The 22,285-nt window shown below is 46.0% G+C and overlaps 1 protein-coding gene across 13 annotated transcripts; it reads left to right on the top strand.

Annotated features, from left to right (window-relative positions):
• The first annotated feature begins 234 nt into the window (after positions 1 to 234).
• On the top strand, positions 235 to 21,878 carry nfyc (nuclear transcription factor Y, gamma). 13 transcript variants are annotated; one of them, XM_083681011.1, is made up of 11 exons: positions 235 to 277; positions 12,020 to 12,123; positions 12,265 to 12,333; positions 13,451 to 13,564; positions 15,020 to 15,115; positions 16,364 to 16,540; positions 18,574 to 18,645; positions 19,197 to 19,343; positions 19,759 to 19,863; positions 20,214 to 20,273; positions 20,489 to 21,878. In XM_083681011.1, coding segments are annotated over exons 1-11 (1,068 nt in total). In that variant the 5' UTR covers positions 235 to 276; the 3' UTR covers positions 20,612 to 21,878. The 13 variants fall into 13 exon arrangements, with proteins under 13 accessions (XP_083537137.1, XP_083537136.1, XP_083537135.1 ...); XM_083681010.1 differs by having other exon boundaries at positions 237 to 277; positions 12,262 to 12,333; positions 18,574 to 18,609; XM_083681009.1 differs by having other exon boundaries at positions 237 to 277; positions 12,262 to 12,333; positions 18,574 to 18,615.
• Positions 21,879 to 22,285: the final 407 nt, after the last annotated feature.

Here is a 22,285-nt window from a genome sequence, read left to right as displayed (position 1 = left end):
ATATACAATCCTGTTCGTATATTTCTATGACAGTACACTGCATCTCAGGACACGCAGTAAGTTCAGTAAGTAGGAAAGGACACATCTTGGGCTGGGATTCTTATCCCAAATTACTGTACAGAGAATTTTGACAGCGTCAGAGCGCGTACGTCAATGTAGCACTGTTTCCGGTTCGTTCAGAAGTACGTGGCAGCCATCTTGTTTCCCGTTGCCACTTGAATAAAATAAATAATACACTGAGCCGGACTTCACTGCGAGTGCGAACCCGTTAAAAAAAGTGAGTAAGAAATCAAATTATATACCTGGTTAATATCTATATGTGAAAGCATTTTATGTCACTCTGAAGTGGGGGTTATTACTTCACAATTTTTCAATTGCTCTTCTTGTCCAATAGACGATTGTTTTGGAAGATGAACATAGGCGCCATTTCCCTCCCCGCTCTCTGAAGCGCTTATTGGTGGCCAGCTGATAGGAACATCGGCGGCCAAGAAACTGCTATACTGTGTCCACCATGTTGGCTCTTGTCTAAACTCCGCTTAGCATGATTGGCGATTTCTGTGAGATCCCGAATGGCGTCAGTTTCAGAACGAACTGAACCCTTAGAAACCTTGATTGGTGGAATCTAGTCCGAGGTTTGATTGGTCTGAAGGACAGATCCAAACGTAGTCTTTATTGGTTAGACTGCCCTTCCAAAGCTTTGCAAACTTTCCTTTGATAATCACTGCTTTTTGTTCGGTGCTAATAACGGACCATTTGCTTATTATTAGAGAGATGATTAGGTAACTAGCTTACGCTAGCTATCATGTTAGCCGGGGGTATAACAATGAAACCAGCTGCTGACTTGCTTCTTGCATGTGTTTTTAAAAATATTCTCATTACCGGTCCTTAGCAAGCAGAAGTGTTCTAGCTACTGTAGTAACGTTAATATCCAATGTAGGCTTTCAGTCACTAGTACTACGAAGCAATATGAAAGTACCTATGATTGCATTTTTCTACTGAAGCCCCCAGTGTTTTAGTCGCATCAGAAATAATATGTAACTCCTTGCTTATGACAAGTGGAGGTAAATGGACGTTTGCTAGGTCTCATTCCTGTATTGACGTTGTCAGCTCTTTTATGAGTCACATTTATGCGTGTGCACACACTCTTCGAGTAACCTACTTGAAGTCCGTCCTTTGTCCTATGTTGTTCAATATGCCAACAGTTCCTAACCATTCTCCTGTGTCTACGCATTTTATGAGTTGTAGCCCATAGAAATAGAATTATCATTCTATGTCTTTGCTGTAGCCTACCTTGCCTTGAGCATGCAATTTATTGATTAATAATCGAACATTATTTCAATCATTAGGCCTAGTTCTGTTTCAAGATGCATTTTGGAGAGTACAAGGCAAAATGGTAATTGCATTAAATGACATGCAATGGCTTGTTGATATAATTATATTTACATGAAGATATTGCATTTGTTTTAAAATCTCACATACCCTTAATCTAGAGCAGGAGGAGCCAGTCATTTCAGGAGTTTCACACTTACCGGTACGGTTAGCCCTAAACATGCCCTACATGTTTTTGCATAGGCCTCTACTCTAGGCCATGAGCTCGTAAAAGTTTGCAGTTTAATTTTGGACAATAGAATATCACATGATTTGGAGTTGAGGATGCTAGCTGTCCAAGAAGGCCTCTAATGAGTCATGGCAGAATATTAGTTTAAGAGAGGATTTTATGTGGGTCAAATGCAGATGGTGTAGGCTAGGCTATACAATTCTCTAAGGTAATGGGTGAATATCTCTGCACTCAGGAACATGCATTGTCATTATGGTTTGTTCTCTGTATTTCTCAGTTCAGTTCCGCACAGATTTCCCCTGTGAAGGTGCCCAACACTAGCAGCATTTTCAGCAAACCTGATAAGTCTCTTCTAGGATTTTATGCTGGCCTACAGTTGCAATGTGCTCATCATCTCAGTCCTCATTTTATTTGTACGCACAATTATTTTTCTTTATGAAAGATATCATTGCCCCATTTTAGTTTTTCTTTTTTATCTCTAGAGGCAACAGTCGGTTTTACATATAGACTAAAAACAGGGTGTCTGTCAAAATATATATTTTAATCAAAGGATTTGCGATCAGTGTACCTATTTGAGTAGGCCTACGTTTAGTAAGTTTGTATGCCGGTGTGTTTGTGTGTGCGCATGACCGTCAGCCCTGATGGTTCTGCTTTTTTGTGTGTTTGTGAAACTGATAGCCCATCGTGTGTGTTTATCTCTAAACAAAGTCAGTGAGCAAACATGTCCTAGCTACCAGCACAAGTCATGGGAAGGTCTCGGTTGCAGTGTGACCTTGCCAGGTGTCATCATGGAGGCATTTCGAGTAGCTTGCGCAGGGAGAGAAGGCAGCACTGCCACGGCATCACAGCTCTGCTCGCATAGAATTATCTTTGTGCTGTGCTGCTCTGTAATCATTGACCAGCATGCTACCTGCCCTGTCCCCCTTTCTACTAAAATAGAAAAGGGAACATTTTGCTTTGTTTCTCTTGAGTCTCTCTTTCTCTCCGTCCCTCCCTCCCATCCTGTTAGCAGCGCTCTCCTCTCTGTCCTTCTCCATCCTTCCGGCTCCCCTCCCCCCGATTTATTCATTGATGGAGCAGGTTTGTTCTCTCTCTCTCTCTCTCTGGCTTGTTGTTTCTCGGTACAGTGGGGATTTGCAGTAATATGCAGGATAAGCCTCAGGTCATTCCACCATCCTCTGTGCAGACTGCCAGCTAAAAGCAACTCTTTCAGCAAATTGCTCCCCCTCAAATCTCTCACTTCAGTAGAACTACACTTAATTTCCAGGGCATTACAATTTCTTAATCTCTTGCCAACCTTATCTTTAAGTATTGCTATAGCAAGAAGGTGCACGTACAGCATGCATGTGTGCGTGCAAGCAAGGTTAGCCTTGTGTGTAAAAAGCATGCCTGTCCGTTTAACCTGTACCATGATAACAGAAAGGCATGCATGACATTGCTGGCATGGTTTTATGATGACATTTTAATTACAGAAGTTGCTGTGACCATAGTTTTAAGGTCAAGAAGGCGACAACAATGCTTGCATTTACTGACTTTCTCCCATATCTGTAAAAAATCTTGTTTACCCACAAACATGAGCACAATTTGGTGAACTTTTGTTTGTGTTCATGCTGCTTTATATGATCAGCCAAACAAGATGATTTCTCTGATAACGTTTTGTGATGACCTATTTGTCCTTTTGATAAGTTTGACTATAGGCCTATATATTTGAATTTTATAAAGTAGCCTATGTTTCATCTAGTCTAAGTTGAAATACCCACATTTTATCAGCAAATTCCATAGGCTAATTGTAGCCTACTATTCACATAAAATGCATTGCCTATAACTTGATGTTTATGTGGTGCTTACCTGTGACTCTGAGGAAGGATGGATGTGAGAGGAAGGACGTGTGTGTATGTGTATATGTGTGTGTCTGTGCAGACATGCACAAATGCCTGCGCACACGTATGAGACGGCAAGTCTGTTTAATATGCCGTAGCTCTTTAAATCATGTGGCTGCAACATGCGGCATCCATTCTGACACTCCCTGCGTCCAATCAGAGACCGCAGAGCTTTTTGCATCACTAGCCTTTCAGCCAATCCAGGTGGTGGGGAGGTGGGACTTAGGGAGACATTTAGTTTGACATTGTAAATAAGCAGGGAACAGTTGTCAGACAGCAGCCAGTGGTTCCTTTCTTCCCTGTCGAGCCATGAGAAACCCAAGATCAGCTGGAGGACACAGAATGCAGAGGCAAGCTACCACAGCACTTCCTTACTTTCTTCATATGATGTGCTTTTTATAACTTTATTTCTCTTTTTCCTCTGTTGCTCTTTTCTCTCTTCCTCTTTTCTTTCCCTGACCCCTATCCTGCAGCTCAAGGTAACTTAAAACAGGAAGTTGGCTGTCGGTGAAAGGGGGTTGGGTAGAGGAAGGGGGAGGAGCAGAGGAAGTGTCAGACCAGACAGGCAGGCATCTCGACCAATAGAATCTGAAGGTTCTTGACTCTCATCAAGGGAAGAGCTTAGAGTTGGGCAGGAGCCCGGTCAGAGGCGGGGTTTGAGTATCATGTAGCAGGCTAGATTGTATGTTAAAGGGAAAGGAGGCAGAAGGAGATTTTTGTCTGGGACTCGGGAGTGCCGCTGAGCTGCTGCCGCTTTGCTGCCTTTCTGTTTCTCCTATTTTTTTCTACTTGCCCTCCCAAGGGCTGTGGCAGGGGTCAACTGAAAGACAAATGCAAGGGTCACTGCTGGAGAGAGAGAGAGAGAAAGAGAGAGCAAGTGATAAATTGACAGACTAGAGAGAGAAAGAGACAGGGAGACATTCAGCTATGGGGCATTTGAGGGGACTTGGTCAGAGGAGAAACAGGAGAGAGGGGGGTGTGTTTAGGCAAGGGGGGCAGGGGGGGGGGGCTGGAGGAGACAGGGTTGTGTAGAGAGGGGGAGGGGTGGAAGAAAGGGGTGGTGATCGCTCTTCTTTCTCTCTCTCTCTCTCTCTCTCTCTCTCTCTCTCTCTCTCTCTCTCTGTCTGGCTGTTAGCTTTTTAAAGGCAATGGAGTGCCTTTTGTCTGTTTTCTGGGGCCGGGGCCTGAGGAAGTGGAGGCTTGAGAGACTTTATTTGTCGCCCCCCCCTCCTCTCTGTCGCCTCTCAAGGAGACTTGTACAGTAGAGCCTCTCTCTCTTCCTCTGTCCTGCTCTCCCACAGCATTCTGCACAACATGAAGGGCACGGGGTAAGTGTGACCACTGCACTCACACACACACACTCCTAACCACAGACCTGGCAGTGTTTTATCTCTCCGCAGGACTCCTCTACCCTTGTGTACTTTTTTCTTGTCTTTCTCTCTCTCTCTCTCTCTCTCTCTCTCTCTCTCCCTCTCTCTCTCATTCGCGGTCTTCTCTGCAGAGATCGGATGCTCTCTCTGTCCTCTACAGTACTCCTCCCCCTCCTCTTCCTCCTCCTCCTCTCGTCCTCTACTTTTCTCCTTGGGAGAAATCTGAGTGCATGTTTTGGTTGTGTGTGTGTTTTTTTTTTTTCTGCACCGGACAGCAGTCTGCCTCGTTGGCCCGTGTCCTTCAATTGTCACTCCAGTACAGTAGTGTTGACATCTGTAGCATAAATTTGGCAAACTCAAAAGTGGTGTGATTTTGTGTTTTTTGCACAGTTCATTTGATTGTTGAATGTTCAGTTGTTTTTTCTCCTTGAGTTGATTTTGTTATTTGCAAATGAGAATTCTCTTTGTTCTGCATAGCAGGCCTAGTAGCTTGTTTGTTTGCAACCCTGCTAGTGTGTTTTGACTTTGGACCAGTGAGTAGGGCAGAACTGGGCCTGTGTGTTATTGACTCTGTAGTGGTAGGCCAGTGCTACACTCAGATTCTTCAAAGTCATTCAGAATGGTCACGTCACGGTCGTGGCTGTGGTTGCGGTCCAGGGCCTGTCCAAGGCCTGGTCCTTGGCGTGTTGTTTACATTGGAGTGACAGTGATGCAGAGCAGAGTCCAAGATGGCTCTGGTGTTTGGGGGGACATATCAGGGGCCAGATAGTTGTGTGTGTGTGTGTGTGTGTGTGGGGGGGGGGGAGGGGGCCTTAGGGGGGTTGAAGTGTGTCTGGTGGTGATGGCTGGTACAGAATCACGCTCCTTAATCGCAAATGTCACACACAGTCTTGTCAGCTTTTGATTTGATCTGTTTTGATGGAATCTTGGTCCATCTCTGTTCCGTTCTACCTCCCCGGCCGTCCTCCCTAATTGAACGTTTCCATCGGAGCCTGTGACAAAACCAAGTCCCGTTGGGGAGAGAGAGAGAGGACTAAAAATAACTCTTGAGTTGAAGCCCTGGCTGCCAAATCCCTGTGCCGGTCGCCGTTTGCATGAGATTTGAATATAATTTATACTTCACCGTAGTCACAATGGGGGGGAGGAGATCAATGAAAACAAACACACACACTCTCACAACCTCATACATATGCACACTGTACACACACATGCACACAAGGTGATTGCCCCAGCTGTGTGCCTATTCATTTTCCCTTTGCAGCCCTGCTTTGTGTATGTTGTCAGTACATGATCCAAGTTTAGTGGTGCTGGTTTTGTGGCTGAAATGCAGGTAGCTTTGGCCCTGCCCACCTTGACGCCAGAGCTGGGCCTAGTGCTGGATGAAGGTCACAGGAATGTGAGACTGGCTCCCGCAGTCTCTGTCAGCGAAGAGAGGGACAAGCAGACAGAGAGAGAGATGAAAGGACAGTGCAACGGAAGAAGGACAGAGGAAGGGAATGGACTAAGAGAGATGTGTTTTTGTTCTCCGAGCCCCCTCAGAAAGTGAAGAATATACCATGGGGTTCTGCAGTGAAAGTTGAAAAACCTGTCCTGTCTCCCCCGCGCTCTCTCACTTCCCTTTCCCCCCTCTCTTTCCTTGCTCTCTCCCCCCCCCCCCCCTCCCCTTCCCTCTCCCGTTTCTCTCTCCTCTATTGAATGACCTTGGGAGATCAGTGACTAGTGCTTCCTGGAGTTGGTTTGAAGCAGAACCAAGGGCAAAGTTTGCGGGGGCGGCTTTGACACGGGTCAGGGATAGCTGTCAGGCATTATTACAGCACCGTCTCTTTTCAAGCACAAAATCCACCACAGATCAGAATGTATGCAGGTTTATGTGTCGGTTAATCTGTAATTCCTGGCTAAGAACTCCTATGTTTTTGCAAGAGTAGATCATTTACCTGTGCTCACTGCAACATGGCCAGTTTTTTTTTTCTTTTTCCGCCAGCTTTTTACATTTGCCCTGAATGAGTATGCTGCTTAGTCCTTAATAGGAAGGGCCTCTTTTTTTTAAAATTATTATATATATATATCTTTTAATATATATAACTCTTTTTAGTTTTTTCTCCTACTGCTTTTTCATATTTCTATAGGGTTGCTGAGTCATGTACAGATGTTGTTAGCTTTTCCACAGATTATTTGGAATACTAAAATAAACAAAATATAGCCTATAAGTTAATACTCTGACTGAACAGGTTGTAGTCGGAGCTAACCCAATGTCGTTACCCATAATGTGAGAAGAGAAAGTATGTCACGTGTAAAAGAACCCACTTCTGCTGGGAAAATGTCATGAAAATGTCCCAGAAGCTGCAGGTACCGAGTTACTTTCCTTGAAGTGACCTTTTTCCATTGTTGATGTTGGACTGTTGATTATAAGGGAGGACAATCTCCAGCGCGGTCTCTCTCACCCCCCCCCTCTGATGGTTTACCTGATAAGGCTCTGCGTCTGCCCTCATTGGTTAGTTGTTTTCACAACAATCAAGAAGTGGAGGATGGTAGGGTTAGGGTTGTGGTAAAACAAGAGGGATTGACACCTAGAAGATGTCCTTGGTGTTAGTCTCATTTGAACACAGTCTGTCAGTATCAGAAATGACTTGACTTCATTTGTGAATAGACCTGTGATAATTTGGCTAAGATATGTAGGCCTATACAAAGTTAGACAAACAAGTTCAGTGTTTGCATGAAATGTATCTAGGACTAGGCAGGGCTGTATTGGTGCAATCACAGCCTAGGCTACATGGGCCAAAGCATTATAGTACTGTCTTGTTAAAGGCACACATTACAGACGTTTGACCTCCAAAATCGTTTTGAAAACGACAAGGAGCTTTAGGAGTGAGATCACCGTTTCTGAATTAGCTACCGTCTGGTTTGTTTACATCCATAAGCACCGCGCTAGGACGTACATCTCTCACTTGTGTTTACGAACGAGCATCTCAGCTCGTGCCTCCATTACTGGCTGGGAGGCGCAAAGCACTATGGACGTTGTAGGAAGTTCATCATTCTAACTATTACTTCCTGGTCCAATAAAAGGCTATTTTCTCGCTTAGTTGCTCAATTTTTTTAAAAATATTTCCTGGCTATTTAGACAATAAAGACCACTCATAACTTTCTGTTTAGTCGTGGTGACAATTGGTGAAATGTTCCTTTTTAAAGGTCATTCCAGTTAGGGCTTTGCTTAGGCTAACAGCTTGGGCTAACAATTAGCCTAATGATGTTAGTGATGAACAAAATGCCTGATATCCTCTCCTGAAGTCTAGTTGGCCATTGAATGATCAGCCAGGATATTGTTGTATTTCTTCACCCGCTCCCCCAGTGTAATTGTGCAGGCTGTGAATGGTGTCTCAACAGGCTGGATTAATGAGTTAGCCAGATAACTTCTGTACACATTTTGTTCCAAGTCAGGAGTCATGGTACCATGACTTTGAATCGGTATCCCTTTAACCTGCCTAACTGTGTTTTCAAAGCCTTTTTGAACGAATGGCACTTCATTAGTCAATTAGGCCTTTGTCTCTTTGTGGGCATGGACAGTAGATTGTATGTGTTCTTTTGCTGTACGCCTGGCAATGTTATTGTTCCCTTGGTGCAATTCAGGTCAACTACGAGGATTTGTTCCTCTCGCTGCCTCCAGTAGGCCTCCAGGTTTCCTATGTCCGCCTTGGCTCATTAACCATCAAACGACACCAGGATAAAGCAGTTTTCTCTCCCTACGCATTTCAGTTAGTCATTTTCCATCGGCCCGCGCATTTACCCGGCCATCTCCCCCCTCAACTTCCCCTTTAGGATTCAGAAGAGTGCATGTCTGTTAGTAAGCTACTCTTGTGCTTTGTGAGTAAGTTCCAATCTGAAAACTTCTTTGCCATTGCAGACTCTCCCTGGCGGATCTGAATGGACTGGACAGGTGTACGTATGGAAATGGCGGCGGCCAACTCCATCTATCCTTCTAGGGGGTTCGGAGAACTTTCCACCATTTAGCTTGCACCTATCCAGTCCTTTCAGGCTTCCTGGGGCGAGTCTGCAAGGGCCCAGGTAAGGCAGTGTCATTTTCCTGTTGGAACACGGCCCTGATGCTGCCTGATGTGCCAGGGGGGAGCAGCAGAGGCCGGGGCTGGTAGAACAACAATACTGCTGATTCAGCTCCTGCTTGCAGAGCAGCATTGACTTTCTCGGAGGAGAGAGAGAGAGGGGAAGAGGAGTGATGGTGGGGCTGTCAGTGACGGTGGCGCGGTCAGTGCCGACGAAGCACCGGCACAGCGCGCAGGTCAGAAGAAACCCAATGCTATCTCTCGCTCTCTCTGACCTGCTGAAGGACAACGGAACCGCAGAGAGGAGCACAGCACGGCGCGGCGGAAAACAGCACCACACAGCATAGACCCAGCAGACACCTAGCATTATGTAGCATAGCCCAGCACCGCGAAGAACGGCATAGCACAGGGCAACATCATTTGTGCACAGCGCAGCACAGTACTAGGACAAGAGCGCATCACTGCAGAACAGAGTACAGGCCAGCAGACCAGAGCAGCGTTACAGCACAGTACTAGGACAAGAGCGCGTCACTGCAGAACAGCGTACAGGCCAGCAGACCAGAGCAGCGTTACAGCACAGGGCAGCGCAGCATAGCATAGTACTGCGCAGCACAGAGCTGGGCGGGCGCAGTGTCCTCGCAGAGACATGAACACCAGTTCAGCCAGCCATGGTGTAGCACTGCGCCTCTCCGGTTCCATTTGCAGAGGTTAGCCAGGAGCCTAATGCATTCACCTACATCAGGACTGGTTCAAGGTGTGCAACTGATATTATCGTCCTCTAAGAATATCAAAGGAAAATTTGGGGCGAGGATTCACCCGGTAGGCGACGTTATCCTGAGGCCGTACAGAATGTGTAGGGCTAGGAGTCGAGGTTAGCAGAGGTTGTGTTCTTGCCTGTCTGTGGCCTGAAAATAAAAGTTTCCATTGATGTGAGGACGGAGAAACTAGGCTATATCAATATAGGTAGAGTATGCTGTACGGCCGATGCTCTGAGGCATGTTGATGGGGATCGACTCTATCCAAACTCTCTCTCACGCACACACACACACACACAGAAAACACACACCCTTTCCCCCCTCCCACTCTCATTCACCCGCTATCTCTCACACATACACATTTCCCATCTCTCTCTCCCTCCCTCCCTCTCTCACACTACCCCCTTCCTCCCCCTCTTTCCTCTTTCCCCCTCTGCATGTATATTGAAGGTTGTAGGGTCACAGAGAGAGCTGGGGAAATTAATCACGCGGTCTCTCTTAGTCTCTCTGAGAGAAAAGCACAGCTCCTACGGTAGTGTGGTCAGCTGGGTGTTGGAGTGTTTGAATGTCGGTAGAGACTGCTGCTGTGGTTAGGCCCTACTTGTTGTATTTATATTGTTCATTAATTGAAGTGTTTGCTCTTAATTCCCCCCCCACTCCCCATTCTCCATTTCCCTGGTCCACGGTGAAAATTTCACTGTTGCCGTGGTAATTTCTCATAAATTCTTCTGTAATGGTGTTGAGTGAATCTTCTATTTATCATTTCTTATCTTAGCTACCAGTTGAAGAGCCCCCCCCCCCCCTACACACACACACACACACGGATGTCCTGGTGATATCTATCACAAGATCATCTCCTGATGCTGCTCTAAAAACATTTAGAGCTGTAAAAATAGACTAACAAATTCTTGGGAAAAAAAATTCTTGGAACCAGACTTGTTACTGTCCTTTTACATGTGATTGCATTGTTATGCTCCAGCCCAGTCAGAACAGATGTCCCTGTCTTGTCCCTCAAGACAGGGACAGTAAGAGGGCATTCAGTCTTCGGGCTTAGCCTATCCCCAAATGACTACAAATCCCATCACCATTACTGTCATCTTTGCCCTCAGGAATGCTGGGATTGTTTGTTGGGAAGCTGGTTAGGGATGGCAGGATTTCATGCAGCTGGAAATGACTACAAATCCTATCACCATTTCATGCAGCTGAACCATCACACTCATTTTGGAGGTCAATCGCTGTCCTGAAACTGCTCTCATCCATGTAGCCTCCTCCCCTTTACCCTTATTTGTCATTGATACTATATTTGAAAATAAATAACAGAATTGATTGGTCAGGGTTTAAAGCGACTTCCTTTGTTCTGCTCAGGTCTAGGCTGGTAGCAGAGGACTTGAGCTGTGTATTGAGAAGCTTGCCCAGCAAAAGGAGAGGGAGAAGGCACTCCCCCGTCCTCTGTCTTTGTGCTGTCATGCTTCTCTCCCTCCCTCCCTCACTCTCCCTCTCTCCCTCGCTCGTGTTTGACCCACATAGCTGCTTTGCATCGCTGTCTGACTGAGGCCCTGTCAGTCTCTTACCCCCCCCGTTAAAGCCTTTGGCACATTGTCTTAGCATTGGATTATTGCTGAACTGTACAAGTCACTTGACACACACTCACAAACACACAGACAGACAGACGTTAAATGGTTTCCCACCCAGTTATTACACTGTGTCTCCCCTCTTGTCTCTCTTCTCCTGCCTGCAGAGAGAGGGAAAGAAAGAAGAGAATGGAACAGAGAAGTTTACTTGCAGACACTCCAGCACTGCAAGCTCAGGCAGGCTGGCCAATATTCACAGCAGATTCCTGGCATGCCATAGTAACCTGGCGTCTCTTCTTACATGCTGTCAGACCCCATATATAAGGGTGTGTGTGTGTGTGTGTGTGTGTGTGTGTGTGTGTGTGTGTGCGCGCGCGCCATTGCCATGTTGGGCACTCAGGACTGTCCTCAGACAGAGGGTCACTACCCTACAGTGGTATGAGCTTTTGTTTCATACTGTGAATGATGGAGACATTAAAAATCATGCAGCATGTAGCTTCGTCGTTAGGCATGTCAACACTTGGGAAGGACAGAAATAGAAGTGGCCTAGTCTTATTTTAGATTTCACTGTATTCTAATTCTAGGTTATCCGATGTAGTTCTGGGAGCGCTGGGCAGTAGCGGCCAGTGACGTTCAGCTCTGGTGTTCAGTGGCTGAGATGGGTTGTCCGTCAACTCTCTTCTCCAACTTAACTAGGCTACTAATTGTGTAATTGTGTGGATTGTACCTGACCTTGTACCTGACCTTCTCTCTCTCTCCTCTCCCCATCCTCCTCCTCCTCTTTCACCTCCCTCCCTCTCCCCCTCTCCCCTCCCCTCTCTCGACAGCAGTGAGCATGTCTGCGGATTCGTTTGGAGCTGGGGGGAGCGATGCCCAGCAGAGCCTGCAGTCCTTCTGGCCACGCGTCATGGAGGAGATCAGGAACCTCACTGTGGTACGCGCTCCATCTCTCACTCACTCACTCACACTTTCTCGTTGACTGACCTGATGCAGTAGGTGTGTTGATGTGCTGCCTGTATGTTGAGCTGTACTGGTGTGTCCCCCCCCCTAACGCCACTTGGCTCTGTTTCAGAAGGATTTCCGTGTGCAGGAGTTACCTCTCGCCCGTATCAAGAAAATCATGAAGCTGGATGAGGATGTAAAGGTAGGAGGCGAGGTTTTCAACAATGTGTCCACATCAACACTTGATCCTGCCATTCAAGACCATGCCATACACAGTGCCTTCAGAAAGTATTCAGACCCCTTCACTTTTTCCACATTTTGTGGACTCAATTTAAAATACATAATAAAAAAATAATTTGCCATCAATCCACACACAATACCAATATGACAAATACCAGAATGACAAAGCGAAAACAGTTTTTTTGAAATTTCAGTAAGTTTATTCAAATTGAAATACAGAAATCCCTTGTGTACATAAGTATTCAGACCCTTTGCTATGACACTCTTAAAAATAGCTAAAATGCAAAAATAATCTACAGGGTGTAATTGATTCTTATGCAAATCAGAGACCATATAAAAAGATATTAAGATATTATATTAAGATATAAGATATTAATTCCAAAATTACATGAACTATTATCCTTGCATTAAGATGGACTCAATTCAGCTTATTGAGTGATTTGTTGGTGACATTTTTGCATTTTGGCTCATTTTAAGAGTGGCATAGCAAATACTTATATACATGAGGTATTTCTGTAAATTGTAAATCTGAAATTTAAAAAAACGCGTTTTCGTTTTGTCATTCTGGGGTATTGTGTGTGGATTGATGGCAAATTCTTTTAATTTAATCCATTTTAAATCAAGCCTATAATACAACAAAATGTGGAAAAAGTGAAGTGGTCTGAATACTTTCCGAAGGCACTGTATGAGCCTATTAGTCCGGGCTGTTCCTGTTCTGTAGGTAGAGCGCGCAAATGCGTGTGTGTGTGTGTGTGTGTGTGTCAGGACGTGCCTTGTCCAGAGCAGTGTCCTATAAACATCAGCTTAAGTAGGCGGAGGGTTAAAGGGGCACTTAAAAGATCAGGAGATCACTGATATACTCTAGGCAAGACTCTTTTGCTGGCCATGACGCAGCTGATTCCACTGCACGTGTGTTGGGAGACGGGTTAAAATGGGACCATCACTTTTCATAGGCTTACCATGGCATAGTCTACAGTGCTTCTCATGTTGGGGAAGAATAACTGCTTAATGTCACTACATGAGGTGTGTGTGTGCGTGCCCGCCCCCGTGTGTCAATGATTTAATTCACGTCTCCCCAGATGATCAGTGCGGAGGCTCCAGTGCTGTTTGCCAAGGCAGCTCAGATCTTCATCACAGAGCTCACTCTCAGGGCCTGGATCCACACTGAGGACAACAAGAGACGCACGCTACAGGTGAGAGACACAACCTTCCGTCCTCTCTCCTCCCTCCTCCCTCCTCACCCATCACATTCATTCTCTCCTTATCACCCCCTCACCCAACCTCACCCAACCTCCGTTCCTCCTACTCTACTCTCCTCCACTGGTTCTCCTCCCAGTCCACACACAGCCCTTTACGCACCAGTTGGGTCACTGCGCCAGTTGGTGTTTGATGGACACACACACGGACACACACACGGACACACACACACACACACGCTGCGTGCACATACAGTACACAGTGTGCTAGTCCCAGTGCATGTGTGGAGGCCCCACACACCGCCATCCCAGAGGACTCCGTCTGTTAAATTCTGTCACTCTCAGTTGGCTCTGAAAGCAAAGCTCTGCGTCCGTGACCCAGTTTTCCAAATGCAATTTTTCCTGCACGGAGCCACAAAATAACATGGGTTCCGAGGTGACACTGGAGGAAACTTTTTTTTTTTCCTTCCCAGGGAGCGTTGATCAGAGTGGTTTGGAAAGCCAGGGCCAGCCACACCTGGGTGTCAGAGGGGAAGCCACAGACTCAAAGTGCCCCCTTTCTCTGTTTCCATTCACATGCCTCTAAGACATTAGTTGTGTGTGTGTCTGTGTGCATGAAGCAACTTTTCTTTTACAATTTGTTTCCTCCAAAACATCTTCTAAAACAGTTTTTAAATGGGCAATTCTGAGAAGCAAACCACAATCTGCAATTTAGTGAGAATTTTATTTGTATGTTAGAACCTAGAAATAGCTCACCAATTTACCTCAAGACCCTCACATGTTAAACACCACATTTTACACCACAGATGGTGTGTTAGGTGTGTGTGTGTGTGTGTGTATTAATAAGACAGATTTGTTGGTAAGCCCCCCCCCCCCCCCCCCCCCGCTGCCACACAATCAGGGCCAGGGTTCCATTGTGCCGATGGCATGACGATCAGGGTCGCCATGACGACGCTCATCAATATAACAGTTATGGATGTGACCTGGTGTTACCAGATATTAATCACAGTGCTAAGAATAGCCGCTGATGTGGGGGGTCTTTACTGCCAATATCCTGTGGAAAATTCCACAGAGACGCATGCTGGGGTGGGCTGGGCCTGAAGAGCCTGGTGATGTCAGAAAAACGTCACAACTATCTTGTTCCTCACACAGTGTAGCTGAGAGCTATGATTTAACGTTCTGTTATTTTTGTAAAGTGAAGGTCTTGCCATTTGTTGTTTCTGTAAAGGGGGGTATATATTACTCATTCTGAGTGTTGACCTTCCTTTAGCTCCGTTTTCAAAACTGTAGTACTGTATGTTCTAGCTTAATCTGGATTGGAAGTTTATTTAAACTCTTCAATAGCTTTCAGATGGCTATTTTTGGAAAGAACAGAACCCCAAGTACAAACTGCAGTTTTCGATCCAGTTCCAACTAATTCATTCAACCTCTATTCCATTTCCTGTGTTTCAGAGGAATGACATTGCCATGGCGATAACAAAGTTCGACCAGTTTGATTTCCTGATCGACATTGTGCCCCGGGACGAACTCAAACCCCCCAAACGACAGGTGGGAAACCAAACCAGGATGAGGCTATCACTCTCTCTCACACACACACACACACACACACAGAATGAATATTGGGTGTCAAATGGGAAAAGAGGAGAGAGAAAGGGGTTAGTGCAGAGGTGAACACTGCAGCCAGCAGCTTTGCAGCAGAGAGTGTAAGTCTCAGGCCAACCGTCAGAGGGAATCACTGTCTAACAGACATGATGGCACTGCACCCCAGGTGTATGAGATGCAGCAGCAAAGGAGCCTCTGCCAACTGCAGTTCCAGCTCTGACAGCCTGGAGGCGCTGTAAACATCCTTGACTGGAAGCTGGCGTTTGGCGAGGGCTTTCAGTCGGATGTTTGCAGCGTCCGGCTGCCCCTGACCAACATAAACAAATACCACCATACATTAACTGTCTTCCTGCCCTGTTTCAAGCAATCAAAAAAAAAAGCAATGTTTTAAGCCAGGGTTCGTTCCCAGGGGAACCCAAAATGGGTCAGCTGGAGCCACCATTTCCTTGAAAGCCACTCCAAGCATCATAATCACAGTCATGAAAACAAGGGGAACTGTATTCTACTGTACTTGTTTGTGAGACCAGTATGGTTTTGACCACGAGTCGTCAGAGAGTCTGTGGCCAGGGGTGTAAACATCCTACACTCTCAGCTGTGACATCACCGAGCTGGGAGAGGGGTGTTTACGCTCATGGTAACGGGGAAACCGCCGCCGCTGACCCTTCCCAAGCACTGCTGGCCCACATACCTCGGAATGAAGATGAGGCTGTGTGTCCCTCCCTCTCTTTGACCTCCCAACACTCATAAGTATGGATATCTTGTATGTCTTCATATATTGTATGAAGACACAGGCACAAATACATGGTGTTCAAAAATGTGTTATCTGTCACTGAATTGGCTCTCCCTTCACAGTGGATGAATACAAAATAAACTGATATTGTTTCAAGGTGTTTTTTCATGAAAGAAAAGTCTCTTAAGTGTCCTTGTTTTTTTTTTTTTTCATGTACCGTAAAGTATTGTTGCTTAGTTGGTGAAGATGGTGCTGACTCTACCAAAGACCAGAGTCATCATTGTTCACCAGTCTGATCTGAAGGTCTCCCAGTGTGAAGGGATCAACCATACAGATTGCATTACTCATCCAGCCTCAGGCCTATTAGTTATTCATTGGGCTTCTTGCCTATAGTGTTACAACAGCAAAAATAATTGATGGAGATGTAACGGACTGATATGCCTCTCTCTGTCCTCCTCCTGCAGGAGGAGGTACGTCAGTCGGTGGCCCCAGCTGAGCCGGTGCAGTACTACTTCACCCTGGCCCAGCAGCCAGGAGCCGTGCAGGTCCAGGGCCAGCAGCAGGGCCAGCAGGCTACAGCCCAGACAGCTACCACCATACAGCCTGGCCAGATCATCATCGCTCAGCCACAGCAGGGACAGGTACATTAACACACACACACACACACATACACACACACACACCACAATGATGCAACCAACAGATCATTAGTGGCCAACTGCAACACCCTCACATTTAATACACAGACCAAATCCTCAGAAGTCCTGTGAAGCCTCCTATAAAATGGTGTAAACGGGTAATGACACTCAGGTTTTTATTGATAATGGCCTTGGCAGACGCTCTGTATTCACATTAAAGCCTGAACACTTTCCCACCAGCAGGGATGAATGACCCACACACACCCAGCTATTCAAGCACAATGCACACACACACCCTCCCACACACCTCGCAGCCAAGCTCAATGGCCATGCTGGGAGAACATTTGAGTCATGCAGTGTGAACCGGTGGGTGTCCTGCAGTCTCAGCCCCCTCTCAGACATACACACACACACACACACAGTCGTCACTCCTCTCTTTCTCCTCTCCAGTGAGTTCCACGACACAGTACAGTGTATAGAGAGAGCCCCCCTCTCCAGAGCAGCAGACATGTGGTTTGCCCCCATATGGGTTTGCTCTTCTGACCTCTCTGCTCCCTCTCAAATCCCTTCCTTGGTTCCCTAGCTCCCTTTCTGTTTTGCTCCCTGGCTTTATTTTTCCCCTCCCTATCCCACACTCTATTTCCCCCTGCTCCTGCTAATGTCTCCCTCTCTGCCCCTCTGTCCCCGCCACAGCCCCCCACATTGCTCTCTCTTTGTCCCCCCCTCACCGGTCTATGCCCTTAGTGTATTTCACTTATTGTTCCCCTCTGTTTCTGCCTTTCTCCCGTCCTTCCTGTAGTTGAGTGTGTAGCCCCTTGCGTGGTGGAGCCTGTTCTCTCTCCTGGCTGATGAGTGCTGCTTCAGCAGGCTGGCTTTAGCTGAGCTGTCACACTCACATGCAGTCAGACCAGCACTGCTGCAGTCCTCTCAGAGAGCAGTGGAGGTCAGCCATTAGCACAGTCTATAGTTCTCTAACGGGTATATACATCTATGTCTAGTTGGATATATATCTAAATAGTATCCAGTGGTGTCCTTTCCTTGTCTCCTTTCCTTCAACACATTTAAAAGGGTGGAGTGAGAGGAGAGGAAGTGGGTAAAGAGACGGAAGAGATGAAGGATTAAAGATGGGGGAGAGAGATTGGAGGATGTTAAAGGGGCAATTTGGGATTCCAACGACACCAAAATGGTCACTTTTTTGTTGTAAAAAGCTGAGAGACGGGGCTGGAGAAATATAACCACTTTCAAATTCATATACGGAGCTATGGATGCAAGCTATAGATCCATCCCATGAGGTCAAAATGATAGTTAAATAAAGAGTTTATTTATTTTAAATATAGAGTAAAACAAGCTTATATTTTGGGTTCTGGGGACAGTTGTACTAAGCTCATGAGGCGATTAAAAGTTTATCTTCTTCAAGAATAAGTACAAAAATGTATATAGAATGAATGCCCCTTTTTAAATGGGGAGAGTGAGAGAGAGAGATATCTTAATCCCTAATTCATTGCTGTGTGTGTGTGTGTGGGGGGGGGGGTTTCGCCAGACTTGCCTGCAAAGAGCATTCAGAATCAATGGTCGTCACTGTTGCACCAGTTCTGTCATCTCCCTCTCAGGTCCCCAAATGAGTTGTTACGAAACCACCGTTCCTATATCTTTATGTACATGAACGTCACTCCACATAGATTTTTACAACTTGCTGTCATGTCTTCCATTTAAAGTCCTGTCTCTGTTGTCGTTGTTAGAGATGAGGGAACACTTCCTTGTCTCCAACATCACTTCCTTCTGCTGCCTCAGTTGCGCTTGTGGCTTCATTTCATTTTGCTCATATGCTCATTATTTGCTGCTTAGCTATGAGACCTCGCTGTTTTGTATATGTGGATCCGGCATACATGTAGTGTACATACTTGCACATATGTGCACACGTATGCGTATACACTTGTCCCTGTGTGCTCTGCATGTCATGTCTGCATCATTTGTAAAGCTCCTCTCCCTCTCTCTCTCTCTCTCTCTCTCTCTCTCCCGGCCTCCCCCCTCCTCAGGTGCTGCAAGGGACCACCATGCAGCAGCTACAACAGGTGCAGGTAGCCCAGTCACAAGCCACACCCATCACGGTAAACACTTCAAAACCCCATCCCCATAACCTACACACACACACACACACACACACACACACACACACATATCCTGTCAATACATACAAACACAGCCCTTTTACCACCCCGAGAGATAGTAATCATGATTTAATAATTTGCTGTTCCCTCCACTACGCCAATGTTGTAGCGTTTCTATAGTGCTCTAGAACAGCCTCAACATTCAGCTGGCCATCATTCATACTACATTCCCTCAGGGAAGCTAGGAGAAGTGTCTAAGCGAGCGTTTGGTCCGCCTGCTCAGTACCTTGCCTATCTCGGCAGTTGATGTGCTCTCCACTTGGCGCTACAGGCCCGTAGGTCACAGCTCTGTCCTCATCAGGTGACAGGAGCTCAGCTCACCGCTTCATTAGTGACTGCCCGGTCAGATCAGGTAGCCCAGCCTCTCCTGGAGGGGCGCAATGGTCCGCTTGCAGGATGAGAGAGCGAGAGCGTGTTGTGTTAAACGCTCCTCTGTCACCTCCTCTCCCCCCCTTCTCCTCGATCCCCTCTCCTTTCTCCTTCCCCTCCAGAGTGCTCCAGTGACCATGCAGGTGGGTGACCAGCAGGTGCAGATCGTGCAGGCGCAGGGCCAGGGCCAGACGTCCCAGCCTGCAGGACAGACCATGCAGGTCATGCAGCAGATCATCACCAACACTGGGGAGATACAGCAGATACCGGTAAGAGGGAGGGATGGACGAGGGACAGTTTCTTAAGCTCAATATTTGCGCTAAATCTGTTGAGAGCTAGTGAATTTCCCCCTGAGAAAAAGATGTTGGGGCGCTCAGTGGTGTAGCACACTAAGGCGCATACCATATCATCGCAAGGTCCCTGGTTCGATTCCGGCCATCGACATATCCTGCATGTCATCCCTCCTCTCTCTCTCACCCATGTTTCCTGTCAATCTCTACTGTCTCTATCCCAATAAAGCAGAAATGCCGTAAAAACATATTTAAAAAAAAAGAAAAGAAAAGATGTTATTCTCCCCCATATTTTTGCTGTAGTTGACTTGACTATGACCTCTGTGCTGTACTGTTTATGAATGACCTTAGCCTAAGCTTGAGTTTGTCTCCCCCATGTGGTGGCCCTGTGCAGGTGCAGCTGAACACTGGCCAACTCCAATACATTCGGCTGGCACAGCCTGTCTCTGGAACGCAGGTTGTTCAGGGACAAATACAGACACTCGCCAACACCCAGCAGGTACACAGCACTCATCTCTCTGTCCGAGTATTTATTGAGCAGGGACCTTTTAAAACTAAACTATTGAACCGTATGAACTAAACTACTGCATCAGAATTAGACACTTTGCATGGCCACTGGTCTGGTATCCCAATAAATTGCATGATGCAACACGACAAAGCAAATTATGCGTCAAAGAATATGTTCTTAGCTGTTTTAAATTCAAATGCAGTATTTTGAAGTATGCTTAATTCACTTCAATGAATAAAAATGTGTCGTTCACTGACTCAAGTTGTATTTGGACATAAATTCCAGATTTATAGCGGCCGTGTGAAACAGTGTGTGACTGACCTGCCTTTGGTTGTTCTCAGATTACACAGACGGAGGTGCAGCAAGGCCAGCAGCAATTCAACCAGTTTACTGACGGACAGGTAATAGGAACCTGTGACCTCAGTTCAACCCAGTTAGATTTCTGAACTCACATTTACGAAATGAATTCTCTTGCACACCACACAAGCACATGTATACACTCACACAATCACTCTCAAATACCTCTCTCACTAACACTCACTCACTCACTCACTCACTCACTCACTCACTCACCCTCACTCACCCTCACTCACCCTCACTCTCTGTCTGCCCACAGCAGTTGTATCAGATCCAGCAGGTGACGATGCCGGCAGGACAGGAGCTGACCCAGCCCATGTTCATTCAGTCAACTAATCAGACGACCGACGGCCAGGTCACCACACAGGTCAGCGCCGACTGAGGCTCTGGAACCATCCGCCAGACCCGCCCCCCAATAACGCCAGGCACCCCAACCCAACTACCACACCCCTAATTTCAAATAGGACAACACTGGCTCATATCCCCAAAGGACTCCCCCACAACACTCAACAACACATTCTTTCATCACACTGGTCTTCATTGACATCCAAGAGACTCTGATAACACTCTGTTTTTATTCAGTGCACTGGGTCGAATACCAAAGGGACTCCCAACAATGCCCTCTCATTGCCATGTCACATATAATAGTATGGATTTTTTTTATTTATAAAGCGCATTTCTCTCACCCTAGGTGCTATACAACATGTGACCATATTATACACCCCCCCCCAGAAATACCTCACCCAGTGCCCACTCACCAGGACCCATATCTCCTTTTAGTGACCAACTCTCTGTTCTTCCTCTGTGTAAACACACCATCCTTATGTCAGTCTGTCCATGCGTGCGTGTGTGAGAAGTATATGATGTTTCTGCTCTCTGAAAGGCTTTTACTTTGGACCCTCTTGTGTTTTGTCTGCGAGCTGAGAGAGCATGAATCATGCCCTTTGTTGTAATGTTTTAATGAATAGGTGTTAAAATAAATTGATAAAGCCATACCCCTTTAATTCACAATAAATCATTGTAAATTGTATGAGGATCTCCACCAGCTGTGATAGGTCAATGAATAGAGTTTGTTGTACTTCCTTTTAGTTTTCCATTTTTATGAGATTTGACATTGATGTAAGGGCTTCTAACTGTGTGTGTGTGTGTGTGTGTGTGTGTGTGTGTGTGTGTGTGTGTGTGTGTGTCCATTATTAAAACCTAGTATTCATCCACCCATCATATTAGAGCAGGGATGGTTTAGCCCTCTCCTCTGCCTCTATGCAGTCTGTCCCTCTCTTTCCTTCTGACTCACACACAAGTGGTTTCTGGGTGTCCTTCCCTGCCCTTATGGAAGGGCTCATGTATGAACACCACTTCCCCTGAACAGGAAATGCCCTTTTATAGACTTTTTTTTGTTTTTGTTTGTTTGTTTTTAAAGCAGTTGTAACTGTCAAGGTTTGTTTTTGAAATGACCTCTCCTCTTCTCCCTCCTTCCCCTTTTTCTTATTTTATAATGATCATTATCATCGTTCTTATTCTTGTCGTTTTGCATGTAGTTTAAACTGCCAGCATGATATGCAATAGATAGGTACAAATTTTATTTTTGTTGTTCCTTTTTTGTAAACAAATTCTGTTTGTGAGAAAAATAAAATGAAAACCGGAACATGCTGGTGTGTCCTCGTTTTTGTTGTAAATGAAGTTGCGATGACATTTTTGGATGAGAAACACCATTCCGTTTCTAGACCTGGATTAGGCTCGTCACAGTTCACATTCAGTAAAGCCAGTATGTATTGTATACGAACAGGGAAATGTCCAGCACTTAGGGCTAGTGATGCAAGGTTGACTCACAACCCGCGAGTTTAATGTATGTCTGTGGTGTTCAGGGCAAAAGATATTGGGCTTGTTTGATTTAAAAATTGAATCAGACTAGAATTAAGGCGGGGCTAGGCGATAACACGCAGGGGCAGTCCATCTCTGCAGTCTCAGTTAGACAAAGAAGCGCAATTCTGACCCCACAGCTTGGAAACATGGCAATGACAACATGACGGCGATTTAAATCCTCAATAAATGTCCA

Source organism: Argentina silus (genome assembly GCF_951799395.1).
Source record: "Argentina silus genome assembly, chromosome: 11".
Classification (NCBI taxonomy): domain Eukaryota; kingdom Metazoa; phylum Chordata; class Actinopteri; order Argentiniformes; family Argentinidae; genus Argentina; species Argentina silus.
The sequence above is the reverse complement of the archived record's forward strand: the minus strand, read 5'-3'. Positions and strand labels throughout refer to the sequence as shown.